Source organism: Microtus pennsylvanicus, chromosome 6, assembly GCF_037038515.1.
Source record: "Microtus pennsylvanicus isolate mMicPen1 chromosome 6, mMicPen1.hap1, whole genome shotgun sequence".
NCBI lineage: Eukaryota > Metazoa > Chordata > Mammalia > Rodentia > Cricetidae > Microtus > Microtus pennsylvanicus.
In genome coordinates, this window is record NC_134584.1 from 121,335,134 (window position 1) to 121,355,135 (window position 20,002).

Here is a 20,002-nt window from a genome sequence, read left to right on the forward strand (position 1 = left end):
TCTTTACCCATAATCAGAGGTGACAGAAGCAATTATGACTGTCTGAGCCTCTGTGTGGACAAAGGACTCATATTCAGCAGCGCGGTGATGATGTTAACACCATCGGCCCCACCACATAACCGGTCAATAAATAAGTCTTTCCTGAGGACCCAGTTGCCTGACCCAGTGAGGACCATAGAAGGGAAGGAGACTCTTCTCCAGGTGGGGAGGCTGGAGAGGAGCCTAGATGTGGCAGATGAAGTCCCATGTTGTCCTGTCCTGTCCCTGCCACCCAACCAAGTCTAACCTGCTCTCTGGTCTGCTGTGGTTGCTTCTCAGTGTGAGCGGTATGCTGCCCACTGCTGGTGGACACTGGAACTTCATCTACCCTGAAGATCTGAGACAGGCCTGCCCTAAATTAATGGTGCTTTTCATGCCCAGCAGGTAGCGATTGGGACTCCTCTGCAGAGGCAAGTGGTCTTCTCAGATATTCAGACCCCTCTCCCTTTTTCATTTTCTCCCCCTACCTTCTTATCATACCTCTCTAATATCCCTGGCTCCATTTGTAGGGGGGATCCTACTGTCCGAGCCAGTCACCCTCTTTTCTGAGACAGGTGTTTCTATGCCAGTCACACAAGTGATGGCTGCTTCGGGCCTAGACATGGTTTCCATAGGAGACTTCAAAGTCCAGCATGGGCTTCCTGCCTTAGCCCACCTGTAAAATCCAGCCCCCATGAACCTGCAGCTCATTTATGGTCTTTCCTTGCAGGCTTCACGCAGGACCATGAGTACAGGCTTCCCTGAGCCCCGTCAAGGGGTGAGGATGGCCCCCCAGCCCATTGCCTGGGCTGCTCCTCCAACCACTGCATCCTCCTAGCATTCGGGACCGTGGGGTCATGCCAGGAGAGCAGCCCCCAACTCTGCTCAGAAATTTGCAGCCCTGCCAAGTTGCCAGCAGCCTCAGGTGCCCCTCTCAACAGCCCCTCAAGGACCACAGCTCTGCCAACAGGACCACCCGGGGCATGAGAGATGAAGGCAACAAGACCCAGGCCCAAGGTTCGCCTGAAGCGCAGCTGTCTCAGGCCAAAGAGGTGAAGCAAGAGGACCTGCTCCTGAGAGCGCAGGCCCCAGCAGGAGAGAGCTGTGCACACGCTTACTCATGGCTGGCTGGCAGGATGGAGAGCAGCCACTCACCGCTCCACAACCTAAGCACTTCAAGGATCAGATGCATCCCGGATGAGCCAACTGCAGACCCAAGACATGAAGCCCCCCAGGTGTCGGAGACCAAGGCTCTTCGGGTCCAAAAGACCAGAGCCCGCCGCAGGCCCAGCCTCCCAAGGGCCGAGGCCCTCCCCTCCCAGGAAGAGAATGGTTCCCAAAGGTGCTTTCAGGAGGCCCCTTCCAGCTTTACCTCCACCAACTGTACCTCACCAAGTGCCACCCCTGGGTCCTTACCCCAGAGGGCCTCCCAGAGCAGTGGCACCAGCCCCCATAGGCCTGCTTCTGGCCCTAACGTCCAGGCCACTGGGACCAACCCCTGGCCTCCTGCTGCTGAAAACAGCTTCCCAGGTGCTAATTTTGGGGTCCCCTCTACAAAGCCCAAGCCCTTCCCTGAAGGGAGCAGGGCTAGCAGCCCCCAGGGGGTCTCTGTCCCCTACCCTTTCCCTGTAGAGACGGCCCAGCATGAGCAGGCACCTGGGACAATGTTGTACACCTTCCACCAGCCCTTGGTGGCTTGGTCTGAGGAGGCCCTGGGTACAAACCCCACCTACCCATCCCTACCCTGCAACCCAGGCCAGTCGGTGGGAGCTAACACTCCCAGTGATCTTGGAGGTGCCCTCTCCCCACCTGGTGCTGCTCATTTGGTCCCAAGCCCCTTCCATGACAGTTTGCACAAGAGCCTGACCAAAGGCCTTCCTGAAGGGCCCCCTCCCATTCGTGATGGACTGGGAAGTCCCAGGGGTCCCCCGAATCCTCCACCACAAAGGCACTTTCCAGGGCAGGGGTACGGAGCTAATGGGGTGGGTACCAGCCCAGTGCCTCTGGACACAGAGCTGCCCACCCCTGGGCCACCACCCACTCATCTGCCCCAGCTGTGGGATTCCTCAGCAGCTTCTTACCCCACATCTACCCTGGGACCAGCAGTTGCTGCCAGGACAGCCTTCTTCGAAGACCAGCAGCTCTGCCTCCCCCAGAGTCCCCCACTGCCCTGGTCCCCAGCGCTTACCACCCCTATGCCAAATTCCCACCAAATAGGGGTGCTGAGCCGACTGACATTCCCCAGGGGGTCTTCTGAGTGGCAGGGAGACAGCCAGGGAGCTCTGAGTGCTCTGAATACAATCTCCAGGCCTGGGGAGACACGGTCAGCTCTCAGAAACAGCCCCGGTCAGCCAAGCAGTTCCCCAAGGCTGCTAGCCTATGGTGGGCTGAAGGACCCTGGGACCCAGCCCCTGTTCTTTGGGGGGAACCAGCCCCAGGTGTCACCCCAAGGGGCCCTCAGCCTGCCCCCACCCAGGGTGATGGGAGCCTCTCCCAGTGAGTCCCCTCTCCCGTCACCTGCAACCAACACAGCCAGCAGCAGCACCTGCTCGTCTCTATCACCACCATCCAGTAGCCCAGCCAACCCCAGCTCTGAGGATAGCCAGCAACCTGGACCCCTCAGGTCCTCAGCCTTATTCCTGCCCCCAACCCATTCCCAGGAGACCAGCAGCCCCTTCCCTTCCCCAGAGCCCACACACACCCTCCCTACATGCTACCAATCAGAGTCGGCGAAAGCCTTCCCTCTCCCCACAGAGGGGCCAGGAGTTGAGGATGCTTTCAAGAGCCTGGAGGGAGCCCCGTTCCCCCACAAGAGCCCCTCACTGGGCAGAGACAGGGCGCAGGGCTTTGCTCCACAGCCACCACCGTACTCTGCCCAACACTTCTCCCTCAGCAGCGCCAGCCTGGACCAGCTAGATGTACTGCTGACCTGCAGACAGTGTGATCGCAACTACAGTAGCCTAGCAGCCTTCCTGGAACACAGGCCATTCTGCAGCCTGCTGCTAGCCAAGACCAAGGATGGCTCCCTGCAGCCCCCGGGGCTACCCACACCCACCACCACCTCAAAGGCACCCACTGATGCACACTCAGGCTTGCTTGAACACAACCAGACTGTTCCCTTCCTGCTAACCAGAGATGATCAGGGGGACAGCAAAGATGACTCCCTGAGAACAGGCTTTCTGCCCCCCAGCCTGGCTGTTGCCCCATTCCCACTCGCCCCCACCTCAGACCTTGACATGGAAGATGATGCTAAGCTGGACAGGCTCATCACTGAGGCACTCAACGGCATGGAGTACCAATCAGACAACCCTGAGATAGACAGCAGCTTCATTGATGTCTTTGCTGATGAGGAGCCTTCAGGCTCCAGGGGGCCCAATGCTGGGCATTCCCTCAATACCCAGCTGGGAGCAACTCCCAAGAATGCTACCCAGCCCCAGCTCCCGTCCAGAGTTGTCATGCCAGAATCTCAAACTCCCTGCACTGAAGACAGGGGCTGCCTGGCCCGAAACAGGCCCAAAACCCGCTCCCTGGGCTTGGCATCTGCAGAAGCAGATGCCACCACCCTGGTCAGGCAGCAGAGGAGAGGGAAGCAATTCAAGTTGTTTCGGAAAGAGCCGGGTGTGACCAAGGGCACTAATATCCCTGCCAGAGCCATCTGCCTAAGACCAAGGAAGAAGGGCCACAGTGCTGAGCGGCCCCAGCCCAAGGACCGTAGAAGTCAGGCTCGCAAGGGACATGCTCACGCAGACCACAGCACCCCCAGGACCACCTCTAAAGAGACCAGGAGCTCCAAGCACCTGCAGCTGTCCTCTGGGAAAGACACCAGGAAAAGGAGGGGTCGAGGTGGCTCCTGGAGCAAGGAGCTCATACACAAGATAGTACAACAGAAAAACAGATGCCACCGGCGGCAAGTACCACGTGGCCAGGTCTCCTGTGTCTCTCTGTTGCCTGCAAGACCACCTAGCACCCAGAAGGGCAGGCTCAGGGGCCAAGGCTATCCCTCTGAGTCTGAGGAGGAGGGTGACATGCAGCAGCGGGATTCGGGGGCTCCTGCCCAAGACTGTTCCCGCCACAGCCGCCAACGGTGGCGCCAAGGCAAGAAGAGAAAGAAAGAGGATGCAACCCAGGACCCAAGAAAGGTCATGAGGCAAGAGCCTGGTGAAAACCGGGGCTCCCTGACTCCAAAGAGGACACACAGCCTGTTGCAGAGCTTGGATGCTAGAGAAGTCCCTGTGGAGAGAGGCCCTGAGCATAGTGATCACCCCACAGTAGCCCCAAAACATCCTCCACACATCCTCACCACCACCGAGACCCAAGAGGAAGCAACTCTGGGCTTCCCCCAGGAGGTCAAGAAGCTTGAAGTTTCTGCTGAGCTACACCCGGACACCACAGAACTCACAGAGAGGTCTGGTTCTCCAGCAAGCTGTGGCGGGAAGAGCCACAGACCCGCTGCTCCAGTGCTCCCACAGGCTGAAAGCCCCAGGCCATCCAGCAGTCACCCTGAAACACTATCAGGAAAGAGCATGCCAGCAGCAGATGCAGGCTGTCGCCTAGGTACCTCTGGGTGCATGGAGTCCCCCAGTTTGCATACCAGAGAAGACTCCTCTGCTGCTCAGCCTGGAGGGTGCCTGGCACCCATTGATAAGGCGGCAAGTCCTTTCCACACTGAATCCAGAATCCCGGTTTTTGAGAACTCTGGTTCTGGTTGCGACCTTAACCACTGTGACAGACATTCTATAGGGTGTCCAGCTGCCAAAAGAGGGCCCCTGCCTAACAATGACACCCCCTGTGAATTGTTCCTCGGATCCAAGGACCTAGCTAACTGCTTCCCTGAAGATCTGTGCTCCAAGCCTTTAGCTATGGACACACCACCAGCGGGCGGCTGCTACCTTGGGCGGCAGAGTATGGAGACTCTTGAGTCAGCTCCACCAAAGAATCCACCCTACCCGGTTGAAGCAGACCCAGGCAAGGTGCCTTCGCCACTGACCTTGGAGTCCACATCCCTGTTTGTAGGGCTGCCTGAGGATGGATTTGACCCACCGCTCTTTGACAGCTTGTCTGCAAACAGGGTCCCCCATGTGCCCCTGGTGTGTACTGACCCTCTCCCTAAGAAACCTCTGACAGATCCCCTGTACCCCCCGTTCTTGCTGCTGGAGGAAGTTTCTCCAGTGCCGCCTGGCCCCTTTCCTGGCCTCTCCAAGAGAAAAGGACTCAGTAAGAAGTGTGGCTTTGAGCAGACAGTGCCTCCCAGCCCTCCTTCTGTGTCTGAGAACAGAGGTGACTGTAGTGGTAGCCTAATGAGCAATCTGTGCGCGGATGAACTAGAGATCAAAAGGTTGGTGACTGAACTAGAAAGCCAGCTGCAAGGGAAAGGGAGCACACAGGGGGCCTTGGGAGAGCCTGAGGAAGCTGCACCAGAAGGCAGGATGGACCCAAGTCCACGGCAGGCCTCCCTGCTGCCCGCTCCTCAGGCCACCTCACCCCACAGAGACATCCTCTCAGCAGCCAGCCTTACAAGTCTTGAGGGGTCAAATTCACAGCAGGAAGGGGCCCTCAGGAACCCCCAGAAACAGTGGTCGTACCTAACCTCCTGCCACACAGGCAATGCAGCAGCTCCCCCAGGTACCCAGAAAGACCCTGGTTCTGGGGCTCCTCTCAGTCCTGAACATTTTGGCCTCAGTTTTCAGACAGTGCAGGAGGCCAGCATCTCCCCCACAGCCTGTCCAGTCCCCCTAAGTGACCCTTTGCCTGACTCCAACAAGCGACAGGCACCCTTGTTACATGCTGAGAGCTTAGACAAGTACAGCCCAAACCATGAGCTTTTGTTTTCTAAAAATAATGAAGTTTCTGGGACAGGGGAAACTTCCCCACAGCTGCTTCCCAGTAAACATACAAGAGGGCATTCTCCAGACCCCTGTGAGGCCCAGGAGCCCTGCGCAAGTTCCTCTGCACTAGAAGGATTCAACAACCCCAGTGCCTACCTGGCCTTAGAGCCCAACTTGGTGCTTAAGGGTGAAGAGGGTGTCACCTCCTCTCCAAGTGTTAGCTCCAGCCATGACTCCAAAGGACACCTTGAGGGTCAAGCAGGAAGTCCCATGGGAACTATGCTTACCAACCCCATTGCAAAGGATCCTGGCTTTAAAGATGAGTCTGTCCCTGCAGGGGCCTCTCCACTTTCTACTCTCCAGAGTGACAAGGCTTGGTCCCATCCCATACCAGATCCTTCCTGGGTGACCAGTGCCCCCCATGGACAGAGGCCCCAGGAACCAGCCTGTGCCTCCTTTCCTCTGCTCCAGATCCTGGGTGCTAGAGCCAAGAGTGAAGACAATACTCAGGGCCTTCATCCCGGGGACCCCTCGGAGGCCAGTGTGAAAGGGGGCTCCTCAGGGGCTGTAAAGATGCCAGCTCTAACTACAGACATCCGAAAGAAACGGAGTTCCAAAGTAGATGGACATCTGGGTTCACCAGGTCAATCTAAAAAGACCAAAGGCCGAGGTCAAGCTAACAGATTTCAACCAAATAACTGGAGGAGCCTGGGAAACCCGGACACACTCGCTAAGGTCAGGGCCTGTTTGGAAGAGAGGCCGGCCAGGAGCAGAGGGGCACGTCAGGGGAACCGAGCAGCCCGGAGCTTTAGGGAACAAGCAATGCCCTCCGCAAGTCCCACCCACCCTGATGGCACTTCCTCAGCTTCCATCCTGACCACACTCCCTCTCCAGATGGAGCGAGCAGAGAGAAGCCCAGAGAGGGCGGTCAGCCCACCGCTGCTGTTTAGCAATAGGGACCTGGCCCTCTCCACCACCTCCCCAGCCACACCTACTCCCAATGACCTTGAGTCCCTACTGCAGGAAGACCCTGGGGCCAGAGTCAAGGCTATCGGGCCACCAGCACCTTCCTCCTACGCAGAACTACCCAGCCCCTTCCATCAGCCAGCCTATGCTGTCTTGGCACCTCTGGGAAAGGCCAGTCATGGCCAAGCCTCCAAAGATGCTGGGCTGCTAACAATCCCTACATCACCGGTAACAAGCCACTGTGGCTCTGAAGTGACTTTATCCCACCACTCACTCCCAGGGACCAACGATCCCAAAGACCCTTCCTCGGGCCCACTTGGCCCTATCAGTTTCTCAGCCCCTGTAATACTTGACAGGGACAGCCCCAAAGGTATCACAGTAAGAACATTAGAAGATTCTGGAAAAGAGGAGCTGAGGACATCTCCTGCCCATGCCACTGCTCCTCCCCCAGAGGGTCCCAGCTCCCCCAAAATAATCATCAAAACTGCCCCTCTGACCAGCATTCCCACCAAAGATGACCTAGATTCAGATGAGAGACTTGAGGTGCCAGACCCCCACTGCATGGAAATCCCACCCCTCAGCAGCCCAGAAAGGACATACCACAAGGACCCTTCCTTAGGGGCCCAGAGCAGCACACCCTGCCCTGGCCACAGCGAACACCACAGCATTGTAGCTGTGCCCACAGACCTTGCTACCCTGGGAACTACAGGACCAGACTTTCAGATCTGCCAAGAAGATAAGGCAGCAGCCAGCATGGAGGAACAGGACAACCCAGGGACACCTGGGGCAAGACACTCTGATGTTACTAAGGTACCCAGAGCCAATGCCCGAGGCACGCCTGCGGGGCTCCACTCGGCCCTGACAGCCTCTCTAAGCTGCACAGCCCCTGACTCCAGGCCTGAGTCTCCTCAGCAGGGAATCAATATCTCTCACCCTTCTCCCCAGAAGGGCCTCTTCAGCCCCCAAGAGTCTAAACGGAGGCCCCGGGGCTTAAAAAATAAGCCAGACTCAACAGGGAAGACCCCAGCTGGGCTACCCATGACCTGTGAACTCTGTTCAGCCTCTTTTCTCTCCAGAGCAGGCCTAAGCCGGCACAAAGCCAGGAAGCACCGGCCACGCAGGGAGGCTAGCTCCCAGCTGAGCCCCATGACGGTGCCAGCTTGCCAGCCTCCAGATTCCATGACCCAAGCATGCCAGACCCCTGGGAAGAGAAGCTGCAAGGTGCTTGGGAAAAGGAGATCAAGTCACTCACCCGTAGGCCCTGGCCACTCTTCTGAGCCACCTCTCCTCCAAGCCTCTACACCTGAGGACACCGTGGGTCCTGAGATGCTGAAGGTAACTAGTGAGAAATCTGAGGGACGCAAGACACCAGCTGTTCCTCTCAGCCAGCAACCACACACCCTGGGTCTGACTGAGCAAGGAAAGGGTGCGAAGGCTCCGGCCTCAAAACCAAGGAGACCAGATGGCTGGCCAGCAGACCAGCTCCATCCCAACCTTGCAGAAGTGAGAGACCAGAGACAAGGTGGGGAGCCTGCTGATTCCTCCAGCCACCCAGAGAGGAAATCAAACAGGAAAGGGGGAAAGCCGAGAGTGAGGAGGGAGAAGCATGGTCCTAGAGACACTGCCCACGTGACTTCAAATAGGGACCTCTCAAATCCATCCGCCACATGTGGCGATCTTCGGACCCCCTTGAGCCTCTCGCCCGAGGAAGAATGCAGGGCAGCTGTCTATAGACGACCACCTCTATCCCCCACGGTAGAGCCCAGAATGCTAGAGGATGATACAGATATGGACACAGGGGTCCTGGGTCCAGAAGCAATGCCGGCACAGAATGCCCCCCAAGAGTGGCGAGTCTGTCAAGGGATGATAGAGAGAGAACAACCAGATGAACAGAAGGCAGCCTGGGCACAGTGGTTCTGGGGACCAGGAGAAGCCAGGCCATTGGACGGTGGAGGAGAACCATCACAGGCTGTTGAGAGTCAACCTGCAGAAGACGGCAGAGGGACCAAAGGTAGGTTAGATGGAGGCGTTGGTAAGGGGACATCTGACTTGCCTGACTGCACACACGGTCTTAAAGTGAACAGCACCATCGGCAGCTGCCCCCAGAGTCCTATCGATGACTCAAAAACCCCGAGTGAAGTTCCAGAGCCCAAGGGCACCACTCCTGAAGCCCCCAGCCCAGGTCAAAGGGAACCTCTAGACTTCGATGACGAGGTATCCTTCTCTCAGCTCTTCCCCATGGATGGCCGCCTTGCTCAGAAGAAGAACCTACGTGTCTACGGGAAGCGCTGCAAAAGGCCAAAGCGCCCACCACCAAAGGAGCCCAGCCCTGAGGTGGTAGACAATGCTGCGCTCCTCTCCACACGCCTGCCCACAGATCTCAGTGACTCGGGCTCCCTCTGCCTGTCCCGTGAGGAAGAGGACCTGTGGGATGATGAAACCAGGAGTTTGCCCGAGTCCCTCCTCCTGGATGGGCTCCTGAGCAGTAAGGCACCTGGCCTTGACCCCTGGACCCCCAGCTTCAGCCTGTGGGCCCTGGATTCCAACAGAGAGGCCACCGATATGGAGGATGAGCCCTCCTGCTTCACCGAGAACCAGGATGAGTGGTCTGAGGCCATCCCTCAGCTGCACATGGTCCCAGCAGCCTGGCGAGACCTGGAGCTGTGTAGCCCTACCTGTGAAACACCCTCTTCCCTTGGAGACACGAGTCCGGAACCCCCTAACCTGGAAAGAGAACATGATGTTAGGCTTTCTGGGAATGCCAGCATGCCCCCACTTTACGTTAAAGACTTTGAGGTGCTCAGCACCCAGCTGGAGATACAAGACCTGTGCTTTCTAGGACCCTGTGATGACCTTGCTGACCTCCCCAACGCGAGCATCTTAGACTTCCAAACTACAGCAAACCCACAGGGGCCTCCAAACAAAAGAACAGAGGAAGCTGCCAGGGCCAGGGGAGCCAAAGGCAGAGACCGGCCAGTGAAGGGCAGGAGGGCCTCCTACAAGTGTAGGGTGTGCTTCCAGCGCTTCCACAGCCTCGGTGAGCTGGACCTACACAAGCTGGCACACAGCCCCTCACCACCCCCTACTTGCTACATGTGTGTGGAGCGCAGGTTCAGCTCTCGGGAACTTCTTCGGGAGCATCTGTGGGAAAAGCATGTGCAGGGCAAAGCTGGGCCATGGGCCTGTGGCATGTGCCTGAAGGAGGTAGCCGATGTCTGGATGTACAACCAGCACCTGCGGGAGCATGCAGCCCGCTTTGCCAGAAACGGACAGGCTCGGCGAGCCCTGGGAGACCTGCCGGGGTGCTTGGAAGGGGAAGACACTCTCACACATTTCCTGAACAGTATTGTGGAGCGAGCATCCAAACCCCAGAGGACCAAGCACTCAATTGGCAGGGCCAACAAAGATTCATCAGAGCAAGAAGGAGAAGCAGGGAAGAAAATCCCAAGAAGAAGGGTGAAACACAAGGTGCCTGGCTCAGTCACTCCCAGCCAAGGCCAAGATGGTGCCTTGCTCTCACTCAGTCCAGCAACTGAAGGAGGCAGCCCATCCGTTCTGACCAGCAGCTCTGCCATCTGCTCTGGCTCTGTCAAAACACCCCCGACTCCATCCCTAGACCCCTGGTCCCACAGTGAGTCCCTCCTCCAAGCGGTCCCAGTGCATGAGGACTGCAAGGACCCCTCCCGTGACTGCCACCACTGTGGAAAGCAGTTCCCCAAGCCCTTCAAGCTGCAGCGCCATCTGGCGGTGCATAGCCCACAGCGTGTCTACCTGTGTCCCCGGTGCCCACAGGTCTACCCTGAGCACTGGGAGCTAAGGGTGCACCTGGGCCTGACCCACGGCGTGAAAGAGGAGAGGGAACTGCCACACATGCCTCTCTATGCCTGTGAGCTCTGTGCCAACGTCATGCATGTCATCAGGAGGTCTTTTGTCTGCAGCTCTTGCAACTACACCTTTGCCAAGAAGGAACAGTTTGACAGACACATGGACAAGCACCTGAGGAGTGGCCAGCAGCCCTTCGCTCTCAGAAGTGTCAGACGGCCCGGAGTTCCTGGGAGGAAGACCCAGGTCCCCCAGGACGTGCTACCCGGCAAGCAGCACAGGGTGGCTGTGCCCTCCAGCTCTCCTGAGCCCAGCACTGACCGAGTCCCATCCACAAGCAGCCCCCCTCCTAGAGAGGACTCCCTCCCTGCACTACCCCTGATCTGTTCAGAGACAGCTCCTAGCCCCATACTAGACCAGTCCAGTTCTCAAGAGAGGCCTGTGGACCAGGCAGACCACTCACTCAAGGGGAGCAACCCACCGTTGACTGGCCAGGACCTTCCACCGCCATCCCTGTCTCCTTTCTCGGCTGCCTCGGCTGAAGGTACAGATGACTGTAAGCTGGACAGAGCCCTGGAGAAACCAGAAGATGAGGCTTCCTTAGGCAGTCTTGAGCCATGTAAGTGGCAAACTCCCCCAGGAGAAAAGAGAGCCCTTCAGCTGTTCTCAGGAAAACACAGGAGCCCGGGCACCCGAGGCAAGTGTGCCCCTGGCTGTTCCCCAAGAGACCCTTCCCAGCTCCAGAAGGAGTGGCTAGGGACTGCACACCGCAGGGTACCTGAGGGGAGACAAGAGGTTCCCTCCCAGAAGGGAAGTGCCACCAAGCCAGGGGCCTGCTTGAGTTCCTCCAAGCACAGATCAGCAGTGCCCCCTAGCAAAGTGCTGAAGCTGCCCCCACCGCCAAGAAAACCTATAGGGGTGGGGACCCCCACATGTGGAGGGCTGGTTCAGAGTCATGAGGAAAAGGGAAGAGCCAGCACTTCTAAAGTTAAGCTGAGACCCAGCTCTCAGGGCAGTGGGGGTCTACAGCCCCCCACTCAGACAGGGGGTGGCAGCCAGCCCCAGCCAACCAGTGGACAGCTCCAAAGTGAGACGGCTTCCACCCCCACCGAGCCCAGCTGTCCTAGCTGGGGGAGCTCCACCCCTGACCAGCCCCCACCTCAAGCCCACACTAAGGGCAGCACCAGGGGTCCCAGAGAAGCTGATCATCAGGGGGTCCAGTTGCATTCAAGTCCCAGGGAAAAAAGAGAAAACAATGAAAAAAAGAGGAAGGGCCAGGCCCTGGGACTGGCCAGGCATGGAAACATGGAGAGCATGGGGAGAGTCCCCTCCGCCCCTGAAAAGTCATCCAGGGCCCCTCGAAAGCAAGCAACTCCCAGCCGAGTTCCCCCTGTCAAGTCCAGACCCAGTAGCCAGAGCGGCAGGACAAGGCCACAGTCATCAGCACAGAAGAAAGGGGACCTGGGCCACACTTCTGAAAAGGGCTCCTTCCCCCAGGCAAGACCCCTGTCCAGGCCATACAAACGGGTCAGAGCTGTCTATGGCGTTGAACACACGGAACCCCGAGAACACCGGACAGCAGAAGCCCAGAGCGACCTCCTCAGCCAGCTGTTTGGGCAGAAACTGACCAGCTTCAAAATCCCTCTAAAGAAAGACAATTCCCAGTAGTCCACAAGAGAGGGTGCCTGGGGGCCCAGCTGATGGGCTCTGTCTGGCCCTTGGAGTTAGAGGCAGCTCAGTTTGAGACCACTCATCTGTTTCTTTGACTTCCCACAGATTCTCCAACATATCAGAGAGCGGATTGCTGCTGGGGCCAGGGCTTTGTGCTGGAGGGCTAGGGTTGAGGGAAGGACCAGCCTCAGCCCCGCTGAGATTGTGCACCTGCTTTCTTGGTACCAAGTACTTAGAGAGAGCGGCTCACTGAAACCAAGTCCTGTTGGCAGGGTGCTTCGCACGGTAAAACCCGCGTTTGAAGGTTTGCACAGGGTCCCCTATCTCCTAACAGGGAAGCACATTAAGGCAGCCAAGCCAGACAGTGGCAGCTGCCTTGTCTTGCTGCTGTTGCTAAGATTCCACAGTGACCTTGGAAGTCACATGAGAGAGGACCCACGCTCTCTACTCGGGCCATTTCTGAGCCACCTGGTCCTTGAGAGCGTGACAGGACCATCCCCCAACCACAAAGTCATGCTGGCCTCCAGCTGCACTGCTCATGTTCCCAACACCTTGTCCCCAGGGACTGAGTTGCTCTGTGGGACGCAGAGAAAGCCATACTTTGGCCAGTGCCCAGCGGATCCCTCGGCCCTCTGGCCCTTTCCTAGTGCCTTCCTCCCCCATGGGGCTCTGTTTCTAGGTCCCAGAAAGCCTGATCCAAAGGTTCTGGTGCTACTCCCATGCTGTAATGTGAATACAGGCTCCCTGGTCTTCTTTGAACCACAGGATAGTTAGGGTGGGGAGACCTAACCAGGGAGGCTCCAGCCCAGGCCTTGAGCCTCACAGGTCTCCCCAGATGAGCTCCAGTCCCAGGGTCCCAGCAGTGAAGGGACCCTCAAGGCTGGACTGTGGGTGTGGTTTGTGCACTGGCATGATCCTGCCAACTACATAGCTGCCGAAATAGCATTGTGTATCAAAATGGGCAGGAGGAGACGCTTCCCGTTTCTCCTAGGGAGTCTTAGAGTTTCCTGGCTTGTTTTTGTTGTGTAGTTTTTAGCTTGGGTGCAATGTGAGTGTCAAAAGGTTTTATTTTGACATTTTAAACAAGACCAAATCAGGCCCGAACTGCCTCCGTAGAAGGTGCTGGGGTCTTTCAGAATGCCTCTTTCAAATAGAAAAAGACGTGGGCAGGGGGCCCCTGAGGTCGTACTGTAAAAGTTACAGCTAACTCGTCTTTTCAAATATATTCCCACTATTTTCGCAGAAACCACTTGGCTCTGTGGCATCTTTTCTTGCTCCTGCTTCTCACTGGAGCCCGTATGTGGCTCAGGAAGCACTTGTTTTGATGGCAACTTCCTAGGGCCACTGTGTGCTATGAACCAAGCCGAAGCTTGGGCAGGCCAGAGAGGGACTGAAGGGGGATCGGAATCCTCTGAGATGGATTTGGGAGAGCAGAGAAGTGGATAAGGTGGCATAAACGGGACCAGGGAGGGGCGGGGAAGGGATTTGACCATACAGGGCCCTTGCTAGTAGTGTTTGGGCCAGAGATGCTCAGAGGAGTGGTTTATCTGGTTTGGGTCTTAGAAAATATTTGAAGGACTCCAAGGTGGAGACCCAGTGGACCAACAGGGTCCACTGTCCTCCTCATCCTTCATCAACAGGGTTCAAGAAGCACCCCAGTTAGCAGCAACCCCATCACCTAGGACTAGAGTTGAGTTATTGGTCAAATGTCACAGACTGGTGGAACTCTACCCTCACACACACCCTAAAGAGCTGACTTAGGGTCAGTTTCTTGGAGACATACAGGCTCTACCAGAGCTTGACATGAGCAAGTCCCAACCCCGGTCCGTGCATGCATCCTGTGACCCATAGACACACAGAGGGTATAACCCTAGCCTGACCACCAGGTGGCAGCATCCACCCAGCCTGACTTGTCACCTGAGCACAAAAACAGTCCTCGGGAACCTAGTGGGTCTCAAAACACTGTGAGGGAGAGAGCTAGGGATTTCTAAATGCACATGCATCCGGCAGGCAGGTACCAATGGGCACACACTGCACACATGGCCCACACGTGAGTGCTCACACGTGTACAGGCACTCTCTGAAAGTACACCTGCTCAGCCTCCAGGACACATCCAGGTGCCCATTGCCTGCCTGACAAATACCTGATCTGTGTGATTTGGGATGCATTTGACAGGCAGGGACTTGGCTCTAGAGAAGCACGGGGTAGGCTTACGTTGAAGTGAGAGCCAAGAAACAGTGAATTACCCAGAAGGGGGACTGCAGGGACTCCCAGCCCTGGGAATCATCAGGGCCACTATCCCACAAACCTTTCCCGTATCCTCAGGCAGGGCCACTTCACCCCTGAGGCTCCAAGGCCCCTCCTGGCTGCCATTTCCCCTCAGGAGCTGCCTCAAGGAGAGGAGAATATAGGCGATAGCTTTTCCACAGCGTCCATTACAAGTTCCCAGGTCCATCTCAGCCTGCGTAAGGAGGAGGGGAGGAGAGATGGCCAGGCCTAGGATCAGAGGGGGGACAGGTGACAGGCAGAAACTCTGGGTTTCAGCTGGGCACCAGACAGCACGAGGTTCAAGAGAGCCATTGGCAGCGTGGACAGACACACTTGGTGTTTCTATGGCTTGAGCCCATAGTCTCTGGGGAACTGAGGCTGGAGGTTCATGGGAATGACTGCTATCATGTCAGCGTGGCTCCAGGGATGGATGACTGGGGACGTAAGGAAACGAAGAAAAGGCAGGTACAAAAAGACAGAGAGAACTGGGCTCAGAGAGCCTAGGTTCTCTGATGGAAAAGCCGCAGCAGCCCCAAAGCTCAGCGTGTTTATTATATAGAATCGAGCAGCCAGAAGGCAGGGTTATTGCAGACAGCTGAGCAAGGAGGAAGGGTTTATGGCATACAGCTGGATGGAGGAGGTAGGTTTAGATCGTCTTAGCAGTCTTTGGATCTTGTTGGTCCGCTGGGTCTCCACCTCAGAGCAGTCTCTGTAGGGAAGTGGTCTTCAGGCCGTAAACATTCAGGGGGAGAAAGCTATGGTGGCCATTTTCTGTACACATTGTCAACAGTTACATGTGGACCAGAAGAGAAGGCTTTGCCATTCCCCTCAGGTTCTGGGGTCCTTGACATGGCTGTGGTGTGGCCATGACAACTATACACATTTACTCAGGATCTCACATACTCAGGCCTTCCTCTGCTCCCCCACAGCCTGCTTTGGACACTGCCTCTGCTTGGCTTGCTGTAGCACCTCACAGAGTCTGTGCTCCTGGACCTAGGAAAGCCTGACTGGTGTGGGAAGAATTGAAAGGACAGGATTAGGCTCGCAAGATGGCTCTGTGGGTTAAAGGCTTTGACGGTGCAGGCCTAGTGGCCTGTGTTCAGTCCCCAGAACCTACAAAAAGGTGGAAGGAGAGCTGGCTCTGGTGTTCTCTGCCCTCCACACACTCATTCACTGTCACACACAACAATAAGGCAGGCAGGAAGGAAGGAAGGAAGGAAGGAAGGAAGGAAGGAAGGAAGGAAGGAAGGAAGGAAGGAAGGGCAGGATCCAGAAAGTCACCTCTAGGGAAACAGAAGCTGCCCAGGTGTGGGAGGGTACAGTATAATGCTAGGTGCCCATGGCTGGGTTCCTTGTCATGTTCCCATGAGGCGTTGGGGCTTGTAGATTCCAGGGATCCTAGGAACCCCACCGTGGCCCATTTGGGCCTGGAAGACCCAGTTGCAGCCTACAGGTTCTTCCAACTTCCAGCAACTGAGGTGAGTGACACAGGGCCTGCCCCAAGCCACAGTCCCAGACACCCTAGGGGTGGAGCATCATAGGCAGGCAGGCACAATGAGACCCATCTGTTGCCCTCCCAGTGTGCAAGGGGACCCAAGGTCACAGGCCACTTTCACATAGAACATAACACCGTCTGCCTCCCTAACTGCTGGCGTGGCCTTGAGGAGAGAAGCTCAAGGCCCCTGGTCTCCAGCCCTATAGAGGTGGGGAGAAGAGGCAGGCGTAGTCTACCTAGGCCCAGTATTTGGTGGGGAATGGATAGATAGACCCCCAGTCTCTGTTTTCCAAGACACCCAGTGCTGTCTCTGGGGCCCCAGGAAGAGAGCATGTGACTGTCACAGTGATGAGAGTGACAGGATTTGGCTGCTTTCCTGCAGCCCTAAGTGGATATCATGCTCAACACACATCCTGCCACCCTGGCACCCAGCAGCTCTCTCCTCAGCCCTAGCTCCAGATGCAAGGCTGGCTGGTGCGGAACATCTGAGTTTCACGACCAAGCCTTGGGCTTAAATGGGCTCTGTAAAGTCTTATGAGCAGCTGTGAGATGGGGAGAAATGGGGTTTGTGAGGCTCTGGGCTCGCCCCCGTGATAAGCAGTCAGTGGAGAGAGAAAGCAGACAAAACAGCTGGGGTGTTCCACAGTGCTCCTACTGCAGGCCTCAGAGTGACATCACAGTAGCTCCCACAGTCCCCAGCAGGCCAGGATGGGGCCCCTCCTGTGGTGAGGAACGGGACATTAGACAAAGGCCACCCATGCTCCTCGATGGGGGCAGGGTGAGTGGTACACAGCAGCTGCAGGCTGAGAGCAGCTGAGATCCAGCCAGGTGATGCTGGTCTCCTTGTTCCAACCCTCCTGAGCGCCCACGAGGGTGAGGGCGAGTCTAGCTTGCTCTTGAGGTCCTGCTCTTAATAGACTGTCCAGTGCTCCCTTAGGACAGCTGTGACCGCCAGGCAGACCTCCCTCCCCTCTACCTGAGCATAGCTGAGGGTCGGAAGAGCCCCTGAGGACACAAGGCCTCTGTCCATGCCTGCAGTTACCCCAAGAATCTTGGCTCACATTTTCACCAAGGGCTGCTCTCCAAGGACATTATGAGCACATCCCAGACACACTCTCCAGTGTGCTGGCATCTCTCTGAGTGGTCCTTTCTGACCCCTGGCAACGGGCCACGGTCCTGTCTTCCACCTGGCATGTCGGGGTCCTTGTGTATTGCTAGTTCTGTTTGAAAGCAGCAGTTTGTCCCCCAGTATCTTGTCATAAGTAGCTATAGGAGCCACTGCACATGGACATCCAACCTGGCCATAGCTGGCCATGACCTGAGATCCTTGGCGCCTTGTATCCCACAGGTCCCCATGCCTAGGGTGTAGCTGATGACCCTGGATGTCCAAACAGGCCACTTTATGGCCGTCATCTGCAGCTGGCCCCACAGCTGGTGCTCAGTACCCCACTCCATACATGACTGCTGCCTTATAACTATTATTCCTGTAGTCAATGCTGAATGAGGATTCAACATGGGTGCTGGGTCTGGCTACTGACCAAGCAGGTCCTGCTTCTGCCTCCCCTGGCCTCCCTCCAGCAACTGCAGTCAGCTGAGGTGACCAAAAGCCAAAGCAGGCTTCCTAGTGACTTCTGCCTCAGGCCAGTCCATTGCCAGAGGGTTTAAAAAGCCTGTACAGTCATAGTCATCATCCTTGCTGACTTCCCATTGGCTGGAGCAGGGCTTGGGCCAGAGTGGGGTTGACCGCGGAGGACTGGTAGGTGTGGCCTGCTCAACCCCACCTGGCCTCCCCCAGGTATCCAGCTCCCTCCCTTACCTTCTGATTTATTCTGGTCATTTTATCATGGGCCTCTCCTAGCCATGGCTGTACTGAGGAAAGCCCGTGAGTCAGTTTTACGTTGCTACAAAATACCCACGGTAACCACACAGTTTAAAAAAGAAAGGCTCCAATTTGCTCATAGCGTCAGGGCAAGCACCTGCATCGGCCCGTTTTTGGAGGGTGATGGATGGAGGGCATCTGTGGCCAGAGATCATAGGAGAAACAAAACCCACTTGTTGATTAGGAGAGAGAAAGACCAAGAGGGGATAGGGACTCCCAGTCCCCTTGTGTGCAGATCCCAGTAACCAAAGGGCCTCTACTGAACCACAATTTGTAAGGCCCCAGCACCCCCAAACATTGCCACCTGAAAAAAACTCCAACATAGGCATTGGTGGGAAAGAGACTCAGAATCCTAGACCCCCATAGCACCTCCAGCTAGTGTCCCCCTTCTTGACTTCCCAGAAGGACACATATCCTTCCATATTCTACACCTACCCATTGCATTTAGCCTTCCAGAGCTTTCGCAAAACTAGAGCTTCTGACCCTCCAGTGTGCCCACTTCTGTCGCCATGTTCATCTTTCCCTGCTCTCCTCTGCCACCCACTGCCTCTAACCTTCCCGTGTGGTCCAAACCACCCATGACTTCTGTCTACTGTCTCCCTCTTTCTCTACCCTGCACCCCTGTGGCAGGGATGTCTGGTTCATCGCTTATCCCACTGCCTCAGCTTGGCCCATCATCTTCGTGGAGAGAAGGAAGGACAGAAGGAAGGGGACAGAAGTGAGGCTGGGGGAGGAAGGAGGGACGAAACAGGAGTGGAAAGCATGCTGAAGGAAGCAGGTCCTGCAGGTGACATGTTCTCTGACCTCCAGCTCAGACGTCGGTGATGTCTGCCTGCACCCCTGCCTGGAGCGGGGATACAAGTCACTCGAGGAAAAAAAAGTCACTCAAGGAGTAACGTGAAGGGTGGATCTTGGCTTATGCTCGCAATATCCAATGACAGTGTCTGGTGTAAGTCTGTGGTCCCTGGCTGTCAGAGGGCGTGGCTTGTTAGAGACCTCAGCCGTGTCCGTGGCCCTGCAGGAGGTGAGAGGGCTTAAGCTGGTGGCCCACACCAGCTCCTTCTCCCTCTGCTGGCTTCTGACCTCTGTAGTGGTCATGAACGGGACCTCTCCCCAGAGCCCGTCAGAGCCATGGAGAACAGACCAACATTCCACACTGCCTAGACAGCCAGCCGGATCCAGGAGCCAGCTCCACTAGGCCTGCCTCCTTCAGTGGCCTCCCGGTTCCTAACTTAATTTATTTTGACATCCTGGCTGCCATTTGACCTCCTTAGGGAGTCACGTGGTGTTTAAAACTCATTATCCTCCATTGAAACAGGAAGTTAATTAAACCCTTCACACAGCTGGCGCTGACGAATGTCAGGATAGGCCCCTGGCACGGCTGCCTGGTGTCTCCAGGGCCCAGAGTGACTGGCAGTAGAGGAAGAGAAGCCTGACCCAGGCAAGGGGTAGGGAAAGGTCTGGGCCTCTTCCCCAAAGCAGAATTCAGCATCCATTCTAAGGCAGATTGTGGGCATTTTTTCAGGGGAATCCAGCTCTGCCCTTACCTGCTGTGTGGCTCCAGGCAAATGACTTTACCTCTCTGAGCCTCCATTTATCTAGCTGGCAAATGGTAATTCTATCAGTTCCTCCTTCAGAAAGCTGTTATGATTGATACATGAACAAGGCAGTGCTCAGTTTAGAGGCTGGTACCATGGCGCCCGTCCTTGTCACTGCTAGTGAGGGATGGCTACCTGCAGCTGCCTTTCAAGCTGGAACAGAGAGGAAAAGGGATTCCCTCCAGAAAGGTGAGAAGGATGGGCCAGGCGATGGAAGGGAGGGGTGTACACAGCACCCAAACAGCTAATGCAATGGCCCTGGGGCCACAGGACTTTGGGACCCACATGTAGGACCCTTAATTTCTAAAGGGGAAAAACAGGGTCTCATTCAAGGCAAGGCAATACTGGAACTCAGGGCAATCCTCTTGCTTCAGCCTCCCTAGTAATGAGATTAGAGACATGTACCACCACACCCAACTAAGACAAGTGTCTGTGTAGTTAACATAATGGCTCCCATTGT

General features: G+C 56.4%; 1 protein-coding gene across 1 annotated transcript in view; it reads left to right on the forward strand.

Moving 5' to 3' along the window:
• Positions 1 to 13,537, forward strand: part of Znf469 (zinc finger protein 469) — a 41,541-nt gene extending 28,004 nt beyond the window's left edge. Inside the window, exon 3 of the mRNA XM_075977502.1 lies at positions 749 to 13,537. Within this exon, the coding sequence (XP_075833617.1) occupies positions 876 to 12,299 (11,424 nt within the window). The 5' untranslated portion in view covers positions 749 to 875 and the 3' untranslated portion in view covers positions 12,300 to 13,537. The remainder of the gene's footprint in view (positions 1 to 748) is intronic.
• The last annotated feature ends 6,465 nt before the right edge of the window (positions 13,538 to 20,002 follow it).